General features: G+C 37.8%; 2 protein-coding genes and 2 long non-coding RNA genes across 8 annotated transcripts; 2 read left to right on the forward strand and 2 right to left on the reverse strand.

Moving 5' to 3' along the window:
- Window positions 1-5,859, reverse strand: LOC120001648 (transcription factor TGA9-like). 4 transcript variants are annotated; one of them, XM_038850062.1, is made up of 13 exons: window positions 5,381-5,859; window positions 5,120-5,260; window positions 4,872-4,957; window positions 4,452-4,534; window positions 4,068-4,334; window positions 3,337-3,378; window positions 3,131-3,190; window positions 2,969-3,046; window positions 2,842-2,887; window positions 2,168-2,439; window positions 1,862-2,083; window positions 521-663; window positions 1-348 (listed from the first exon to the last, which is right to left on the reverse strand). In XM_038850062.1, exons 2-13 carry the CDS (start codon window positions 5,227-5,229, stop codon window positions 261-263), a joined length of 1,497 nt encoding a protein of 498 aa, XP_038705990.1. In that variant the 5' UTR covers window positions 5,230-5,260; window positions 5,381-5,859; the 3' UTR covers window positions 1-260. The 4 variants fall into 4 exon arrangements, with proteins under 4 accessions (XP_038705990.1, XP_038705991.1, XP_038705992.1 ...); XM_038850063.1 differs by having other exon boundaries at window positions 4,455-4,534; window positions 5,381-5,857; XM_038850064.1 differs by lacking the exons at window positions 4,872-4,957; window positions 5,120-5,260; window positions 5,381-5,859 and adding an exon at window positions 4,617-4,778.
- Window positions 5,860-8,384: 2,525 nt separating this feature from the next.
- On the reverse strand, window positions 8,385-11,692 carry LOC120001713 (F-box/LRR-repeat protein At1g67190-like). Of its 2 annotated transcripts, XR_005469029.1 has the most exons (3): window positions 11,558-11,692; window positions 9,579-11,056; window positions 8,385-8,801 (listed from the first exon to the last, which is right to left on the reverse strand). XR_005469029.1 is itself a non-coding variant. In XM_038850141.1 (2 exons), the coding sequence occupies exon 2, from the start codon at window positions 10,910-10,912 to the stop codon at window positions 9,650-9,652; it is 1,263 nt and encodes a 420-aa protein (XP_038706069.1). In that variant the 5' UTR covers window positions 10,913-11,056; window positions 11,558-11,692; the 3' UTR covers window positions 9,405-9,649. The 2 variants fall into 2 exon arrangements, 1 of the variants encoding a protein (XP_038706069.1); XM_038850141.1 differs by lacking the exon at window positions 8,385-8,801 and having other exon boundaries at window positions 9,405-11,056.
- A 105-nt stretch (window positions 11,693-11,797) lies between these two features.
- On the forward strand, window positions 11,798-13,040 carry LOC120003114. The gene is made up of 4 exons (XR_005469267.1): window positions 11,798-12,126; window positions 12,453-12,638; window positions 12,740-12,813; window positions 12,896-13,040. It is a non-coding gene; the product is annotated as an uncharacterized LOC120003114 (long non-coding RNA).
- A 531-nt stretch (window positions 13,041-13,571) lies between these two features.
- LOC120002956 lies at window positions 13,572-14,358 on the forward strand. The gene is made up of 2 exons (XR_005469214.1): window positions 13,572-13,675; window positions 13,741-14,358. It is a non-coding gene; the product is annotated as an uncharacterized LOC120002956 (long non-coding RNA).
- The last annotated feature ends 6,729 nt before the right edge of the window (window positions 14,359-21,087 follow it).

The raw sequence follows: 21,087 nt of genomic DNA on the forward strand, positions 1-21,087 counted from the left end.
AAAGATATTGGAATAGCGTGGGAAAATCTATTGATCATTCATGTAGCAGATGATTTTTGCATTTACAAGATGGCATAGTAGTAATAATTAAAGATATATCAATAGAAAGAAACACATGAATATAATAAAAAGGTTCTATATATATATATATATATCCTCTAAATTAATTAAGTAGCCGAGACACATCTCCATATAAAATATTACTGCAGCAGCAGCCCTGGCCTCGATCTGGGTCTGGACATTTTGGGTTCTAGTGAAGATCAGAAGCTTGGGAAGTGATTCTGTGAAGGCCGAACCATCTGCAAATCTGTTGTTGTTTGGCACGAATTATCGTCACTCATCATCGACCTATATATACATATAGTTTATAGTTTATACAACAAAATCAAGTGAGATAGTACGTAATGGTAGTGTATTAGTTAGAAAGCCATGCCATGCAACCACATTTTTATATTAAAATCTGGAAATAATAAAATAATCAATTAAGTACTGGTGATCAAAGAGAGAGGGAGATCTTTACTCTCGTGGCCTAGACGTCCAAAGAGAACTTAGAGTTCTTAACCTTCCATAATATTCTCCGATCACCAGAAAACACCGCGCTGCCTGCTTCACTGTCAATATCCGCCGCAGTTGGTGGAGGGTTTGCTGTCTTAAATTATCGGCCTAATACGTACAATTTCAACAGAATCATTTTCTAATGAGTCAGTAGCTAGAGACATATATGTATATGTATATAGTATACAAATTATAAGACACAACCATCGCAATGCATGTATGAGAATAAACATTTCAAAGAGGTTGAAACTGACTCATGCCACTTCTTGTCTTATCTATTTATCAATTGGACCAAACCAATCATACACTAATTAAAACAAAAAATAACAACAAAAGTCATTTTATTTCTCCAATTATATATTGTTCTTATATACATTGATTGATAGCTAGGTCTACCTATTATCTATTTCAACGGATATCACTTTCCAACTACCCCCTTCGATGGCAACATAATTAGATGAAAAAACCCTATCAAAATTGACTTCACTTGTTAATTAACACCCAAGCAAAAGCTACATCTATATATATACACACATAGATATATAATCATGATCCCCACCGTACAGGTGGCAAACATGTTGTGGACAAGATCATATTATTTTTGTGGGCCTCAAATTAAGTTGACCTAATCACGACAATGATCTTTTTTCGGGTCTACGGGGATAGCTAGTAATTAATTAGTCAATTATGATAATAATCTACTGATTATCATCCTATGGGTGGGACCCGCAAAGAACATAGTGTAGGCATATCCGTAGCATATAATTTCCCCTTTTCTTTCATTTTCAGACCGAAAAGAAAAAACAGGTCAATAAATAGAAATAAATGTTAAAGATGAAGCTGATGTCAGAAAGTGTAATAATGAGCATAATGAGACAGGTTACCATCCAAGTGTAAGATAGAAATTGCGGCGCAATACAAGCAGACACATACGCGGAATAAAACTGATTTTGACTTCAAAGAAACTTACACCCCAACAACTTTCTAATCCTCATCGAAAATATGAATTCCAAAAGTTCAAATTTTAAAAAAATATATATAAAAAAAGTTTGACCGAGTGGATAGAATAGTCAAAACCCAATAGTATACGTGTCACGCAATGCATATAATAGAGACACGTGTCATTGAAATTCAACGAAGAATATGGGATATACGTCTAGTTGGTGGTCTTGACTCTTGACTGTAGAAATTTTTTTGATTTCCCAAGAAGAGGAGAGAGTGATATATCTGAATATAATAATGCCGCCTACGCATTTAATACTCATATAATTGAAGCATATGTATGTATATGTGTATGTATACGTACCTGGCGAACGAAGCCTTCAAGATTGGCAAGTTTGCCGAGTGCGAGGGCCATCTGTTGCATGCCGTCGACGACGGGACCGGCGGCGATTGTTTCAATCATGGACTGTTGGAGCTGTTCAAGGCCTTGTGACAGAGCCTCTTCTGCTTGCTGTGAGGAGTGTTGGAGGCTATAAATCCCCACCACTTGTTGCTCCGTTAATGGGTCTAATTGGGATATTAACATCTGCTTAATCATAATCAATAACTAACATAAATTAATAATGTGTTAGTAATTAAGAAATGAAAAGTGGTGGGGATTAGATCAAACCTTGATGAGATCGGACGGCCGGAATCCGCCCATCCAGAGGAAGCAACGCTCAGCCGGAGTAGTCCACATTCCGGTGATGAGGTGGAAGATGTCGGATTTGGCGGCCACCATTTTCAACTGAAAGATTTCATCATAATGTGAAATATATCCGTCCACCATTAATCTCAGGTCACCATCGGATAAATGTGCCTGCATTGCTGTTCGAAGCTCCGACATGTACCGGTGGTCCTCCTCCAGCCATCTTGCATATTCCATGTCAAATATTGCAGCCCCTACAAAATAAATAATTCATAATATTTTACAAAGACTGGCCTTTTTTGTATGGAAAAGGCCAAACATACATACATCATAAGTAATAATTTGTTAATCATACAAAAGAATTTAATATGCTTATCTGGTCATGCATTTCAACTCTCGTATCATATCCCTTCGATTCAAAAGAAGAAAAAAGTTTCCATTAAAAATAAACAAGCTAGGAAAGCAACGACCCTAAAGTTGATTTGAAAAAGGTTTTCATCATTTCTCAAAAGGCCATATATCTCTGTTAAAAGAATTGATTGCTCTGAATAATTAACAGCATAGATATTCCAGGAAATACCCTAGAAAATTTTCAGAAAACTTAACTAATATGGATTTGATGAATACTCATATTAACAATTTGCAGGGGAACTCACCAGAACTAATGCTTGAACTACCACCACAATCCCCCAATAGCAAACCCTGTTAAACAACAAAAACCAGGATTATCATTGATACATTGACAAACTATAGAAATTTAAGAAAGTTCGTTAATTTAAGAACCTGAGAACGGGCTCTTTGAAGGTCTTGCTCCAGCTGGGAGAGCCTGATTCGACTGGATTCTAGCTGCTGCACATAGGCCTGTTCACACAGATTAATACATCTCACATTTTCAATACATGTAGGTATGCATGTATTATATTGTTTCTGAGAGTGGAGCTGCACCTTTTTTCTCAGGCGGCTCTTCCTTGCAGCTTCTCTGTTTTGAGCCAAACGTCTTAATGTCTGAAACCAATTTTCTCATCATTTTTCGCTATGACTTTCTAGTTTTTTAGAATATATAAAATACTAATTGGAAGAAAAAGAGAGGAGATTGAGAAATTCAATGAGACAATCTCAAAGAAATTATGAACATTAATCTTTTACCATACCTTGGCATCAAGCTGTCTTTCTGAAGCTGCTGCTCCCTTCCTCTGCAACATCAAAGGAACTATTTTAATCACATGCTTTTTTCTCTTTCTTTTTCGATTCTCTTAAAAATCTAGACAACATAACCTCTGTTTATATTCTATATAATTAAGAACCAAAGAAAGGAAGGAAAATAGAGAGCTCACGAAACCAGAGGAAATGAATCCTGAATTCTCAGGTGAATCATTTTCTGGGGGCAAGAAGTGATCATGGACATGATTTGGGTAGCAAAAATCATCACTAAAAGCCATGAACTTTTTTCGTGGGTTTGTGATTCCAACACTGTTGTTTAAGCCTAAAAACAAAGAGGGTATATGGGAGTTATAGGGATCGAGTAAAGTGGGTCAACATTATTATAAGCCAACAGTGTGTAACTACTGTGCAGATTCTAACTTTGGTCCTTTCATCGAGTGTACATCTCTCTCTCTCTCTCTCTCTTCTCTCTCTCTCTTCATTACATGTCAGATTTTGAACAGAAAATCGTTCAGGAATCAGAACTCTGTGCCTTCTTTGATTTTTTCTGTGGGTTTTGGGATCTGTGACTTTTTATCGAATAGATGCACAGAAGGGAGACAGAGAGAGAGAGAGAGAGCAAAACAGTAATAATAACAAAAAAAGATACCAACTTTCCTGGGTTTTGGGGATATCTAAAAACTTGAACTAGATAATGAATTTATTGACAGTAGATAAAGACCTTTTCTTGGGATGGTTTAGCAGGTGATTGATTCTGTTGATGTGATGGTCCACTTCTAGAGATATCACCAGCCATCTCCAATTGTTGTTGCTGCTGGGTTTGAAGCTGTAGATGCTTCTGATCAAAAGCCTGATAATGATCTGAAGAAGATGCCTTTTTACTCATAGGAGATTCTGGCTCTAGCCGTGTGGCTTGATCAGCTTTACTTGATAGTGTATTTGCTGCTGATCCTGAATCAGTACTTTCACCTCCTGATTTCGAACTCGGCTGGAAAAATTAACCACACCCACCAAAAATGGTCAATTGGGTTATCATCAATGAACCAAAATTTCTTATATAAAACATTAGTCAAAGGAGGAGAAATCAAGAGAGGTAAAAAACTACTACTCTTGGGGTTTGTTGGAATCTGATTGGCCATGAAGGGAACATCTCCAGAGTTGCTGCAGGTCTGGTTGATGTCAATAAAGCTGCAAAAGAATCATAAAAGCCAAAACTCAGAGAATCACCCAAAATGAAGACTCCAAGATTTTGATCAAAAGGTGAAGGAACCTAATCTCCTCCTTTTTGGAGTTGAGTAAATCATGTTGATGAGCAGGTCAAGTTTCTATGTTTGTAGTCTCACGCCATTCAAGTCTCTTGCCACAGAATGATTACTGTGTTAGAAATGGAAACACACCCTTACTGTACTCCACTGTAGACAAATTCAAACCCCTCTTTTTTCTCCTCTTTTTCTTTGCTTTTAAGAGTTGGTATTCTTGTCAAACGTCACAAGAGATGAATGATATTAGAGAGAAAGAACATTACGTGCTTTGGATTCATCATTCCTAATCCCTTGCAGCACAATTGCCTCCTCTAGCTCTCCAAAATCAAAAGTAGACCCTTCTTGATTGCTGAGAGAAACAGAATTACCATGAACAGCATAAGTAGGTGCAACAAATTAAGAGAACTATCAAATTTTGACTGAAAGAGGCAAAATAAGAATAACCCATGATGCAAACAATCTCAAGTTTGAACACTTCAAAGAAAATTTGTAATCTTTAATATACCCGTACATGAAACTTGATGATGCAGAATTAATCCCATGAAGAATTGTGTAAGGGAGATGGTGATTCGATGGTCCTGAATCTGAAAACCCAGTATTTGCAACTCTATGGCTCGCCATGCAAATACTCTATTTAGACCATCCAAGAACTCTGTAAAAGCAAAAACAGAACATGTGGCAGAATTTTGTTAGAAAAACAGAGAGTATTCTAGCCAAAAGCAGAGCAAGTCCAAAAGGCTACTTGAATAAAGAATACATACATCAGTATTACCTCACTTTGCTACTCTGCTTTGATTTTGAATTCTTAAGAGGAAGAACTATTTGGAGCCAAACCCAACTGAGACAACACAGAGAAAAAAAGAGAGAGAAAAAAAGGGGGACAAGATATCAAAGCTATCTTTTCAAAGAATTAGCCCACAAAGATGAGGGTCCTGTCTTCATCTCAGATAAATCTCATCATCTCACTTTGCAACTTTTTTTTTTGATCTTTCATGGTGTCTCTATCTCTTGCTTTCTATCCCTACTTCTATGTGAAGAAACCTGATTGATGAGTCTGTTCTCTTAAATGGGTTTTGCTTCTATGTATGCACTCTCTCTCTCTCTCTCTCTCTCCTCCTCTCTCCCTGTAGTAAATATTCTCAATATTCAACCCCATTTCACGGTACACAAAATCTTGTCCTTGCAGACCTGTCTCACGCCTGTGGGGTTTGAAAAAACAATAAATTAAAATAAATATAGAAGAAATTGGATTTTACAAAACTAAAAATTTTGTAGAGGAAGAGGGTGGGGTCTTCTGCAGGAACCCACTAGAATGAATCACTGACTCCTACTCCACTCTCTCTCTCCTCTAACCGCCTGTGATTTCTCATTGGTTCTTTAGATGGGGCTCTTCATGATCTGCAGAAGAAACCAAATAAAAGAAAATTAAATTATATATCAATAACTTTGCCTTCAATTGAATAATATGAGATAAGACAAGTTTTTCTTTCATAAAAGTTGGTAAAAGAGAGCAAAAAAGGAAACCTCTCTGGGAGTCGGGGGGTGTTTTCATGATCTTTCTAAACCCCCTCAATAAGAAGTCTTGAGTTTTACTCTGTTTTTTCAATTATTTTAATCATTTTTTAAAAAAAAAGACTTTTGCTCTTACCATTTGGACCAAGAAAAAGTGTGAAACATTAAAGAAATGATCCACAAGCAAAACCCACTTGTGTATTTATAATCAAAGGTGTTGAGATGGATTTGTTTGGTATTATCCCCTTTGTTGATGGGTCAACATCCATTCCCTGTCATCACCTAAAACCAAGCAATGCCACATTAAGATTCCCCCTTTGCCTTTAATACAAGTATTTGAGCTCCTGATTAGGGTTTTTTAAATTTGCAGATTAGGTGTTGTTACTCTGTTTTCAGTGTCCATATCATTTTTGTTTGAGTAGATGTGGCCAATCCCCAAAACTGTCCCAATAGTTGTAGTCCTACTCCTACCTAAAAAGTACCATAATGGAAAGTTAGAGAGGGTAAGAGCTATATTTAAACAACATATAATTGAATTTCTGTATCCATGACCAATTGACCATCATTATTGTGGAACAAATATAGATACATATATATATGTATGTATGTGTTTTTTGGGGGTGATGGACCCTTGATAAATATATTTTATGTTGTGCTCATCTGCTACCCTTTATGGGTATAACAATAATATGCCTTGGAACCAATTATTCTCTCATGATTTCAATGATTGGCCTAAAAAAGGGGGGTTTTCTCCAAAAGAACCAAGTGCTCATGGATTTGGTAAATGTGTATTTAAGTCTATACATTTTTGTTCCCAATGAGCCTCACAACATGTTCTCCATATGAAAGATTTCAGGAAACAATATAGATCATATATAGATCATATATAGATTCCTGCCATGGATCTTATTGTATTCAGGTTTCTCTATATAGTTTGCTTTGCTTTTGTGTCTTGACAGGAGATTGACTTGGATCAAATCAATCCTCCAAGTCTTAATTATGACTTTGTAAGATTTTGTTAAACTAAATTAAGTCATTGCTTGTATAAAATAATTGTATTTTCCCTTCTAATTAAGATATTGTTGTTTATTTATATGGCTTGTTCATATAATATACTGGTTTATAACAGACCAACTTGCACTATAATATTTGTTTCCATCACTTCTTGACCAAATTTGTGCAGAAATGGTCCTTGCTTTTGCTGAGGTTCCATGGATAGAAAGTTGTCTTCAAATGTATTATAACCATCCAAACCAGTTAGAAAATTATAGGATGCTAACAAATCCTAATTTTAGAACACTTATCAGTGGCCCTGGACTCCATAATCATTGAAAGTTTTGAACTTTTTAATCACAGTATTGGTAGTTATAGCTAGGATTGGTTGGTTAACTTCCAAAGACCAGCCATGCAAGAGACTAGGGGATCAGTTGTTTCCAAAATTGTTGTCCTTCTTTAATTGTTTGAGCAGCACAGTTTGATTTATTCTTTTTCATGAATTAAAAAAAAAAAAACAGAGAGAGATAGATAATGTAAGATTTCTTCATTCAGAGAGCTGTGTATATAAATTGACGATATGAGAAGTTCAAAGCAGCAACAATAATGCAACATTTTTCCAGAGACTTGACTTGTGTATCTAAATCCAATGCTGGAAATCTTCAAAATAGTCAACTTTATAAAGAACAGAGCACTAGGAAGAACTGGTCCTGGGACTCTGGGAAGGGGCAGGTTTTTGCAATTTAAATAATAGAAAAAACAAAGCAAAAAAAATTGCTAAATGGAGAACCCATCTTAAACAAGATATCAAGTGGCTAGTTGAACTAAACAGATAATCATAATTGATTAAATAAATTATCCATAGTTTGCAGGAGACACTGCATAATTCGATGTAATGCAAAGTGTAAAAGGGAGTTTGCAGCAGATTTTTAAGATCTCCTTGGACAATGCTATAATCTGACCTCAAATCATCCTAATCTTGCAATAAACTCATAAAACACATAAATGCAATCTAACATTAATACAATCTAATCCAGACCACCAAGACACAGTGGTGCAACATGGTCAGGAGATTCAGGATACTTGATTCATCCAATTATCCAATACAAAAGTACTTAGCAGGTAAGAATTGTGTCATCAGCCACATTGTAATTTCCACTCCAGAGCAGGTGGATGGTCTTTCTAAGAAAAAACCTTAGTCATGAAAAACAAAAGCAGTTAACCACTTGTAATGCTACAATTAGCTGTCAAACCCATCATGAGGAATATAGAATACATAGCATGAAACACATTTGGTCAATTGCAAGAACTTCCAACCTAGGCAATTATCCCATCAATAGCAGAAAGAAAAAATTTGTGCTCCAATGAATAATAATAACTTTCTGGCAATTTACAACTGTGAGACAAAGGTTATGTGCTCCAAAGGTTCGAGGTGATGAGACACTGACTCCGTGGTAGTAGATAAAGTAAAACCCAACAAATTAATCATATCATGCAGACATTGAGGCAGCACAATGTTTTAGTCAGCCAGAGTTCACATGACTGGGACACTGTTACTTGTCTCTGTTTCCTCCTGCCATGACCAGCTTGGATATTCTCCCCGGCATAACGAATAAGAAGGAAAACACAGATCCCCCACCTGAGTCTACGCCTTTGTTTTCCAGAAATTCATCAGCAGTATCTATTTCCTGCATGACCTTAATGCACATTCAGAACATATTGTCTTCATTCTCCAATTCTTTAACTACAATTTAGGCTTCTGATAATCACACCCAAAATCTTGCATTTCAACTCCCGAAACCCCTATAAAATTCTAAAGCTGTAGCACGTCATAACTAGACTAGACACTTTCTGCAGGATCAAAACATGCATGGAATGAGACAAGTGCTAAGCATTAGCAAGGACTAAACGGCAAATGCATGGCATTTCAAAAACCTGTAAATTGCATAATATATGGATGATGTGGTTCAGAGTCCACATCATTTCGAGGAAGATTAGCAAAACAAATTTTCCTTGAAGCTGTATTCAAGAAAGTTTTATAAGGAAGAGAGTCATCCAGGGTGAATTCAATCAAACATTGAAAAACAATTTATTTCTTAAATAATTTATATCATTCAAGCCATGACAGTGAGAATCCTCACTCAAGATAAACACCAAAAACTTACATAAAACAGCCCAAATGGGACATATGCGGACATGCAAAACAAAAGGAAATTCAGAAATTATAGAGGCAGCATGTGCGTGTGTGTGTGTGTTTCATAGAGAGAGAGAGAGAGAGAGAGACTTCAAGGTCCAGGAAAAAGAAGTAAACTTGTATTCTGAAATTTTAAAGAATTACTATGAAGTAAACCTCAAAGGACATTCCTAAGGCTATGCAGTTACAATCTCAGTCCAAATGCAGGACTTCATTAATAATTTGCATAACTAGTTAAAAAGAACATCAAGCTACGCAAGCTGTTATTTACCTGCCAGCAAGCTTATACAATTCTTACTTTGAAATAAAACTTGCACTTCAACCAATGCATTCCCAGAATCTCTACTCAAACTCAAATTGCACATCTACTTGCATGTGTCGCCTCATAAGCTGAACAATAGCCGAGGTAAAATTGGCCAACGTTTGGCATTCTTCATGGGTCTTCACCTCAGAAACAACTCCATGAATGACCAACTTCTTAAGATTGGGGCAACGTTTCAGATGCCCCTCAACCCAGTCTGAGAAAAGATCATTAATCAAAGTCCAGCCAAGCTCCAACACGGTCACATTCTCCAAGCTGGAAGAGCCTTGCAAACCATAGTGAAGCACACCATCTCTCAAGTCATCGCTCAAAGAGAGATGGCTCAATCGTGGAAAACACACAGCAATTGTTCCCAAATCCACAATCTCATCCTCATCATCAAATACAACATCCCAAAGCCTGAGAGTCTTTAATTTTGAGGATTTTGAGATCATTTGGTAGAACTTTGGCCAGATAATAGTGAAGTTGCTAATGTCCACAACCTCAAGATTATCAACGGCATCGCCAACATCAAGATGTATGACACTAACTGCATCAATCTTGAAATGTTTTAAGGTCCCCTTTCCTATAAGCTCAAAAAGTTCAAGGGTACAATCCTTCAAATGCAAACACTCAATATTGTCCGCCTCCAATATGAACTTGTCCAAACTGATTGCTTCAACATAAATACTCTTTAAAGTGGTACTGCTCAGTTCAACTGTCACTTGCGCATCAGACACTGCAATCTCTGGGTTGATGAGTTCCACAATCTCAACCTTTGGGCATGCAGTGAGTAAAAGACTTAAATCCAATGCTGAAATGCTGACATAACTCAAAGAGAGGGATTTCAAGCAGGGGAATCGCTGAAAATTAGGTTCGACCCCAGTGATTGAATTGTGTGACAGCTCCAATATCTCCAGCTTCTGCCTCCCACAAATTTCGAGAATGTTTACATTTGGAGTAGTTTGAACATTATAGATCAATCGTCGCAACGTTTCTCTGGTGTACATGAGCCATGCGATAACCGTTGAAGCTGAAAACTCATCAACATCATCCATCAAAATCAAGAGGCCTTGCAAGCCTGTAGTTTGGAATATTGTTTGAGTTATCAATATTTCTAGACGACTAGTTGTGAGATCATGATAACCTGGCCAATCATTAGAATTAAAAGAAAGTGTATGAAGGTGTCGGTGGAAAGCTTCTCTCCATTTTCTACATGTTGCAGAGGCTATCACAATATCTTGGGCACCTCCAAGCCGAGACAGTATGTTACCAATAACTTCAACGGGGAGATTTTCCATCATACAAGAAGCACCAGCCTCAACTACACACTATATGGATTCTCACAAAAGATCATAAAAATTGAGAATGCTGAGCTTTGAAGGAGCAAGCTACCAAATCCCTCGAAGTTCAATATGAACACGGGAGGCCATTATATAAAAAAATTCCTGCAATATGGACAGAAATTTGGTTCAATCCACAAACATGAGAGCTGCCCACGAAGAAAGCAACCGATTGCCCAACAAAAATTTAACCAGATCTTCAAACGAAATAAGCAAATGACCAAAGGATCCTTAAGCATAAAATTATGACTAAGTACGAGGCAGCTGTTTGTACATAAGATTCATATTCCAAATGCTACCAAGTTCATTCACAATCTATCAAAATCAATCAAAACTACAAAAGAAAAGAAAAAAAAGGTCGTTGCATTGGAGAGAGGATTCAAATGCCAATACACGAGCAAGATCTCAATCCAAAATCAATCTGCAAACCCCATCAAATCCAAAACGGATCATTGGGTCACAATTTTATGTTAAGGGGCGTTGGAAAGACCCTTTAAGCACGATATTTAATTGCAAGCCAACCTGCACAAAGAGGAAAAGCAGCGCGAGAAAGGAGAATCGCAGTGATTGTCAAAAGGAATGATCAGAATATCGCAAGGATCTTACCAAATATAAAAAAGACATGGAATTGTCAAAGCTCCCCCTTGAGCAAACACAAGACGGAGACGGAAGAGCGAGTTAAGTGAAGATCCGCCACCCTTGGAGATATTGTAACGACGAATAGACGTTTACAGAGAAGCGGACGATGATCTGAGTTGGAGAATGAAAGTGGGTCACATCATCCATCCCAAATCCACCCATTTGAATATACATACGGGTACTGGGCATAAAATACCCACCCATCTCTGTTGGGTAACTTTTCTTTTGTCTTTTTTGTTGGGCAAGCAAGATAAAGACCGAGCCATTACCGTGAATATCCTCATTAATTATTTCGAAAACTTTATTTTCCTTCACAATTTCGATAATTGAGTGTCAAATGTTCGGTATTTTAGTCGGCATTAAAGTAAACTGGGTATTAAAACGGCGCGCATTAGGCTTCCTTCGTCTAGGTTTCTTCATATATCCTCTGTACTCTTGCTCGGATCTGCTACGTCGTCCCCGAACAACCACCTCTACAATGCGGGAGATACTGTACCCTTATTTACCAATAAAGTAGTGCCCTTCCACAATCCCAGGTAAAGCATCGTTTCATCTCCAGATGAAACCTCAGCACCTTCTACTTTGCGATCAAATGTGATTTCTGTGAAGGGTTTTCTTTCTCGACTTTCGGTTTCTTGATTATAGGGCTTTGAGTTCTTCATGACGCTTGTATTCTCCAATTGGTCAATAAAATGTTTGTTAGTGGGTGCGTCCTTTTATGAATGAAATACTTCACCAATTAGCAGTTGAAGGTTAAATTTGGTTTGTTTGCGATGTATCATGTTCTTTTTCTGTGGGTAACCTTGATTTACTTTCAAGTCTTGATTTTTATTTTCTTTTGGTATTGTTATTTCTCTTGCAGCGAGACCTAAAAATTCTATGACTTCCCATTCTGCAGTCCAGCATGTTAGCCTTTGAGGTTTATTACCACCTTTTTGACGGCAGGAAGAAAATTAATTGAGATTTTGTTGGGAAGGATGGTAATTATTTGTTGTTTGCTAGCTGTCCATTGAGTAAACAATGTTGGGAGTTGGAAAGCTTCTAGTTTGTGAGTCAGTCGCCTTTGAAAATTTCTTTTTGAATTTTTGCATGTGTTTCTGTTTAAGCTATCATTCTGATTGAGTTTTTTTGGCTGGTCAATGTTTACAGCGAAGTTTAAAACTCTGCTGAACTTAGGACAATGCTTTCTAGACTCTAGAGACAACGTCCAGTATTGAATCCTTGTTAGTTGTTATGCTAAAACATTTCCTTCATCTATTGCAATATTCAAGCAAACTGTGAGTAACTGCCTGTTATGCCTTGCAGATCCTGTAATCCAGAAGAAAGAATCACTGGGGGAAGTCCTGAATGGAGATTGTTTGGCCAATGCTTTATATGAGTTACAGTTTTGGAAGGACAAAACCGATGAAACCCTCTGCGAGAAGAAACTTCAGGGGCATGAAGTTGCAAAGTTCAGGAAGGTGTCTCCAAGGATTTTTACTTCCAGATGTACTATGATCTCTCTCCCAATTCTAAAGAACTCGACTTGATTATTCTTACATTGCTTAACGGATAAAATCTCACATACCTCAATTGTAAATTTGTAATAGTATTCTGACTGTTGATCTGTGTCTAGATAGCATGTATTTGTTAGCTGAGGCATTCATAGATGTCGAATCTCTGGTGAAACATTCAAGAGCTGCTGACCATTGTCGATGACATGGTTGTCAAAAGCACAAGGATTTTTTTTTAACCTTATGCAAAAAGAGATCTACTTCCTTAGCTTTCTGTAGTACCTTGATATTGATATAATTCCTTTGATTGTTTTTATTTTCCATTCTAGAATCAGCATAACCCTGTTTGCTACTGGATTCGAGCGCCACGATGAAAGCGAAGCAAAGGTATTTATCATCTTCTCCTTTTAGATTTAGTTCGTGTATAATCCTAAAACACAAACCATTTTTAGTTTGACTGAGGACTTTTCTAAACAAAAAAGTTTCAAAGTAATTGACATATTCTTTACTCACTAACTTTGAAACTTCTTGAAAGCAACAGGTTATGAGAAGTAGATATGAAAAATGAAACTGCCATCGACTTTCTTCCCAGGTGAGCACAAACAGAAGAGTCAAAATGGTGTAACAAATATGACTTTTGACCAAGCACTTGTGCAGTGAAAGCAGCCAGAAGAAACCCACCAGGAAGGCAGGAAAGTCCTGATTCTTTTCCTTGCTCTACAAGCCGATCACAGGTCTCATCTTCTCTATATATTCTGAGATCAAGCCATGGATACATACATACCCACAGAGCAAGCTCACGCAGTTTATTCATTGCCCTATTATTCAATTGACATCTCCACACCAGTTTTACTAAGCAAAGCTATATTTGGAAATGAGTCTGTTTTCAGCCATTCTTAGTTGCTTTCTGCCTTCAGATTCTTCACGTGTCTCGGATGATCTTGCAGTCTCTGGCAAGAAAGTGAAGGATTCAGAGAAACCCACAAAGAAATTGGAATCATCAACAGGAGCTCCCATCGTAGTTTCGCACTTCCCTGTCAATTCCTACCTCTCTCGCTTGTAGGACTCATGATCATGTTGCCTTGAACTGGTCAGATTGCATAACAGAGAGTTCATCTTCTACGGCCTCATCATCAAGAGTTATTCTTTGCGATCCAAATGATTGAAACTTGATTGAACGAAGTGTTTGTACAACTCTTCCAATGATTGATTAATTTCCATTTTTTTAATGTAATATCACCATTTTTTTCATATTATAAACAAAATTTATCATCACCGGTGAGCACACGTGTGCAAATAATTGAAATATGTTTTTGTACATTTAAATGGACCGGCCGGTTATTGCAACATATAAACCAGACCAGATCAGGAACCGGCTCGTCCGATTTTCAAAACACTGGGTAAAGACTAAAGACTGATTCTTGGGCCATCTGGCTAGCCAGTGCATGCGATCCACCAGCCCATTATTTTGGGCTTCGGCCCGCTTGGTACTGCACAAAGCACAAAAGGCTCGTGGTCTGAGGACCACATAATTGAGATCCCCAAGAAGAAAATATCTCAAGTTCTGTTACACATTTTAACACGTGTCCACATCCTGGCGTCACCAGAGATCAATATCAGTGTGCTTCCTTAGTCCACGTCATCAAGTCAACATAACAAAAGCCCAATGTGCCATGAGTCAAAGCCCACTTGGAAAAAAAGGATGACACATACTTCATTGTCCTGTCCGGGCTGTTTCGTCCACAAAACCTAGTGTGTGAAAATTGGATGAGACGTAGAGATATCACATACCATACAAACACAAAGCACTTTGCGACGTGTGTTCTTAACTTTCCACTCTTGTTCTATATAGTCTCTCGCTTACCCAACTCTCCTTCCACACCAAAAAACATGATACAAGGAGAAGCTAACTCTGTTAAGTCCTCGCAGTAATCCTATGAAGTTCAATACCAGGAATTTTCCTGCATTTTCTCGCGAACCAAACATGCCTAGTATTGAGCAAGGGATCGAAAGCCGTTAAATTATCACCCAAGGCTAGTGAATGTCAGTTGGGACGTAATGAGGAGTTTAAATTTAGATGGCTCAGCTAATGTCGCTCCAAGAGAGAGGCTGAAGAGGCACCGAGAGGACGTAGCGGGTCGGGTTACGATACCGAAAGATGGGAGAAGGAGGATCTGCTTAAGGATTGGATGGATTGCTCTTCATTTGATGCCTTGTTAGCCCCTAAAGGAGTCGTGTCAGCTCGTGCATCGCTTGTGAGGGAGGGACGTAGATCGCCTTCTCAACGATTGAGGATAGAGAGTAGGTGTTGAATAGTTATTGTATGTATAATCTATCTACGTAGTAGTAGTATCAATAATTGCGTGAGATTGCTTTTAGATGAACATTATTTGTATCACGTGTTTGTTAAGTACACTCTATTAACCCTTTTAAAAATACATTGAGAGTAGGTGTTGAATAGTTATTGTATGTATAATCTATCTAAGTACGTAGTAGTATCAATAATTGCGTGAGATTGCTTTTAGATAAATATTATTTGCACCTCGTTGTTTTAATGACATTGTTGATTGTTAAACAACAATTGTTGGGATAATGGACTCCACATATATCAATATTGATATGATATTTTCTATTTTTTTACCTAGTCTTGCAGTGATTTGTTCTTTGATTACTGCCTAAAAGACCTCAGACCAATGAATATATTATCCACTCTTATAACTCATAACTTTTTTTCCACATATAGCCAATGTGATGTGAGACTTTGATTTGCACCTAACAGCAATAAACAAAACATTTGTAGTTACTATGAGCTACTACTTATATATATATATATATATTTTTTGATTTCCCAAGGATCCTACTATGAGGCATGAGCTACTACTTATATATATATATATATATTTTTTTTTTTTTTGGTTTCCCAAGGTATCCCTAGACAAGTCCATGACTAATCCTTCGAGGTACGGTCGGGCGCCAAAGGCGGGGAGCTCTCCCAAAAAGGTTTTCTGAATCCATAAGAACTCGAACCCAAGACCTTGCTTAAGGTACCATAGCCTCTTACCACCCAAACCAACCTTCGTTGATGGTTATTGATTATCATGCAATTCAAATAGTCCCTCGATCTCAAAACATAGCCATTTCCACATGCTGTTGATGATGGTAATATTTGGAGAGGCGCTCTAGATCATTATGTGAAAGCAAACTGGGATGCAGCGATGGATTCTCGGAACAATATCAAACTGGCTGCTTTGGAGTTAGCATTAGGGATGAAAGAGGCGAAGTTTTGCTTCAAGTACTTTAGTAAGGAAAGTGACTTTGGATTCAACACTGGCATGCAGAAGCAATATTGGCGGCTCTCCTTGCCGTTCAATTACCTGGAGATTTGGGTTTTAAAAGAATAATGCTCGAAGGTGATTCATCTATAATTGTGAATGCAATTCAGGGAGGTGATGTGCCTTTAACATTAATATGGAGATCTGTAGTGCTGGAAATCAAAAGATTACTATCTTTTTTCACGGATTGGATAGAGGAGGTCCCAGCCTCAATTGCAATTAATATTAGTAGAGAAAGATCGTCAAGCTTGGAGATGAGGTTGATAGAAGAGATGGAGGAGATAGCCGAAAGAGAGCACAGTAGCTTTGCAAATCTCCATGAGTATTACTTTTTCCTCTTGTTCTCATTTTTCTAATTGGTATAGTTTATTCTTGTGGTGTAGGACTATTTGCATCCCACAATTTACTAAGCGTACTGTTGGGTCTAAATTAACCTTACTAGCAAGTGTACTAGTCGGCGACTACAGCACAATGATAAGCAAGGGTCGAATCCACAGGGACGGTGTTATGTTTAATCCAAATGTATATTTGTGTGTATATATGGACAATGCAATCAAAAGTAAAGTTCAACTCAAGATTGTTTGGTTTGGTAATTAAACTAAAACAAGTAAAGAGCAAAGTATTTTTGGTATTTTCTTAGAATAGGGATGCAACTAATGCAAATGAGATGAACACCAAGGCTTTGGAATCCCCTTTGGGAAATAACTTGCGATGACACAAATTCACACACACATTTGCTAATTCGGGCATAACGAATCCGTACCTAAGTCGGTTTTAGCGCACCTAAGCCAAATCTCCCTAAAATCGATTACTAGCCATCTTATTGGTCTAGGTCGGATATTCCTAAATACATTCTAGCCATCTTATTGGTCTAAACATGCATAGGAATTCATGAAGTTCTATGGAGATTAGGATTCATACAAATTGTCACCTAATTAAAGGGAGACACGTTCATAATCAAGTGTTTCAAGAAGCATAATCTACTTGACATATTATTGTCTAAGCAAATTCTCCAAACAATTTCATCCAAAAACCTAAAGTGTTGGCCAAACACCACAAGCATGAAGAAATTGCAATCAAACATAGAAACACAAGATTTATACCCAAATCAACTCATATGTATGTAAATCAAGTCATAAACAAAGTCATCAAACCCAAGGCTTCATCCTAGCCTTGGCACAAGAGGTTTAGTTACACATAATGAGAGAAAAACACAAGAGAATAGATGAGAAAGGCATGAATAAACCCAATGAGTTGAGTAGATCCAAGTGGAGTTGAAGAATCTCTCCTCCTAGCTCCAAGAATCACCTTCCCCCTCTGTTTTCGCTCTCCAGAAATCTGTTTTAGGTCTCAAAATCCCCCGCAGCTCGGACAAATCGCGACTTAAAACACCCCAGAAAATTGCTTTTCATGCCTAGGCGCGTTGTTTTCACGCCTAGGCGCACGCCTAGGCGCAATCCTAGGCGTGCACAACTTAAAATTCAAGTCCAACTCTCTGGACTGGGCGTGCAGGAGTGATCCTGGGCGTGCACAATTTGTGCGCCTAGGCGCGCCACGCCTAGGCGCGTTACCCCTAGGCATATTATTCAAATGACCATAACTTCTCCATATGACCTCCGATTTGCATGATTTTAGGTTCTACGGAAAGCTTGAGATGTCTAGTTTCCAATGCCTTTTGTTGCGCTCAATTCCAATAATGTGACAGAAAGTTATGACTATTTGAACACACGAAGGTCGGTGGACATTTTCTTCAATTCAGCCCTTTTTCCGTCGCTTTTCATCCAAACCGCAATCAACCTATCAAAATACAAATCAACACATAAATACACTCATTATTTATCAAAAGAAAGCTTAAGAGGGGGATATTTCTACCAAAAACAATAGGTATTATCATACCTATCAAACACCCCACACTTAAACCTTACTTGTCCTCAAGTAAAACTAAACAAAGTACATCTACCAACTAACATCCTAACTCACTAACGCAGGAATCGCGATTGCATTTAGCATATGCAACAAGCCGTTAAACCCCTAGGTGTCCCTAGTGGAGAAGTTTTGTCTCCTGAGGGCTTACAAGAACGACACCCACAAACGTTTCAAGATAACTCAAATCAAACATATGGGAGGGAAATCACTAGAATCGAAACAATATACATCAATGCCATGCAATCAAAAAGATGTGGAAACCCCACACTTCATCCAAACATATACTCAATGAAGATTATCCATCTACTCAATCACTTCGTCTACATTAAGTGTGTGCAAAGAAGAAATGTATAATTATTTGGCTTCCAAGAGTTCATAGGCGCCAAACATAGTCACATTCCAAGAATTCCAAGAACAGTCAAGTAGTAATATCAATGCACTTTTATTTATATACATGCTTCTCTTCTTCTTCTTCTTCTCTTTTTTTTTTATTTTTTTATTTTCATCTTACTAGGCCCGTGCAATGCTCACTCCTTTAAGCTTTCTAGTCAACCCATGTAACGAGTTCTCAACCAATGACTCCCAACCAGTTGGTTTAGGGCATTATGTGATAAAGCACACCTCGGATCAATCACTCGAGTTGAAAAGGCTTCGAAGTTAAGCTAGCCTAGTATGTTCATCAAGATTGTCTTACCTTTTTACGCGAAACTCGAGTTGGTTAGACAAGAGCCCCGGTTACTCAGCAAGATCACAAGAGCGGAACATGCTTTTAATCATCATCAAATTTTTTTTTTTTTTTTTTAACATGCATGTAATTAACTAGTGCCAAGAATATAACTAACACGGTGTTCTAGATCATCTTAGAGAAAGTCCACATCCAACATCTATTCACCCAAGTCATACCCCACAAGCACACATTCTCGTGCAGGTGAATTACAGTGATTGTGCAATAGAGTAGACGTCAAGCATATAGAAGGATATGATGGGTTCCACAAACCAAGATTAGCTGCATTTCAATATAGCACTCAATTCAACAGAAAATTCCCATAAATATGCAAGATTCAAGCACTGAAAATTTTTTTTTTTTTTTTTTAAATTCAGCTACTACAAAAATCATGTGAAATTTTGCACAAGATAATCCATATGCAGTCCACCACCCCACACTTTAAAGAATGCATTGTCCTCAATGCAAAACATAACAATGTAATAATGCACTAAAAAGAGGACAAGTTGAAACAATAGAACCTGGGGTTGGAGTCATGCATCGAGTGGATTGGGGTGCTGGCCTGGCCACAATTCTTCAATGTTTTCATGAACCCTTTCTAGCATATGAACCCCTTTTTTTTTTTTTTTTTTTTTATACCCACACGCCTAGGCGTGTATAAGGTGCGCCTAGGCATGGTCTGGCTATAAACATAATGCCCAGAAATTTAAACTTTCTTCATTGGGTTGCCTCCCAAGTAGCGCTAAGTTTAATGTCTTCAGCCAGACGTAGTTGTACATACAAAATCAACCAAGTATGCATCAACACTTAACAATTTAAGCAAACTCTCACCCCAAACGTTAAGAACATGCATGGTCGTCAATGCAAATAAATAAAGGGAGGGAGAAAGCTTAAACACAACACTTGTTTTAGAAAAGGAGAGAGACAACCTGATTTGGAGAAATCACCACAAGCCTCAACACCTTCACAACAATTCTTGGGAAACAAATCAAGGAGGATGGTGCATAGGATACTTTCCATTCAGAATCCCCGAAACATTTGGCCCACAGAATTCAAGTTGGCGAGCCACAAATTTCCACCCTTTTTCTATCTTAGAATTCGTTATTGTGAAAGTACCATGGATAGACAATTTCAATGTCTCAAAAGGAGCACTTGTTTTACCTCTCAACATTGTTTTGGACCGTGCCTTTTTCAACTTCCTTGCTCTTGTCCGCACGCCTTTCAAAGTTGGAGATAGCTTGCTAGTAACAAGGGAAGTAGCCAAGAGCTCGTTGGATATTGGCGATGATGGAGTCCTTTTGCTTTCAATGCTATCACCAACCACATATTCCACAACCTCATCACTTGAAGCTGTTTTTGTCAATAAATTCACTCTCTCATTGCCTACCATATCAACATGAAGGCATTCTCTAATGACATCCGGACTCTTGATAGCCTTAAAGATTTTGAACTCAATGGTCTTGTCAAAGACTGTCATTGTGAGCATGCCCTTTTCCACATCTATAATGGTCTTTGTGGTAGCCATGAAACCACGGCCTAGAATGAGTGGTACATCTCTTGTCGGATTAGGTTCACCCTCCATATCAAGCACCAGAAAATCCACCGGAATAACAAAATCACCCACCTTTACTAAAACATCTTCAACTAACCCAAAAGGTGCACTAAAGAGCGATCAGCTAGTTGGAGAGTGACTGAAGTTGGTTTCAACTCACCTATCTTCAAAGTAGTGTAAACAGAATAAGGCATGATATTTACACTTGCACCAAGATCCATCAAGGCCTTTTCAATTTCTTTCTCTCCAATAATACAAGGAATGGTAAAGCTACCTGGATCTTTTAATTTGGGCGGGAGCTTTTTGTAAAATAGCACTCGTTTCTTCGGAGAGAAATACTTCTTCATGATCACCTATCTTCCTTTTGTTAGTGCACAACTCCTTCAAAAATTTTGCATATGCGGGAATAGACTTAATTGCCTCAATGAGTGGAATATTAATCTCCACTTTCTTCAAAACTTCAAAAATAT

This window comes from Tripterygium wilfordii, chromosome 7 (genome assembly GCF_013401445.1).
Source record: "Tripterygium wilfordii isolate XIE 37 chromosome 7, ASM1340144v1, whole genome shotgun sequence".
In the NCBI taxonomy this organism is placed as follows: domain Eukaryota; kingdom Viridiplantae; phylum Streptophyta; class Magnoliopsida; order Celastrales; family Celastraceae; genus Tripterygium; species Tripterygium wilfordii.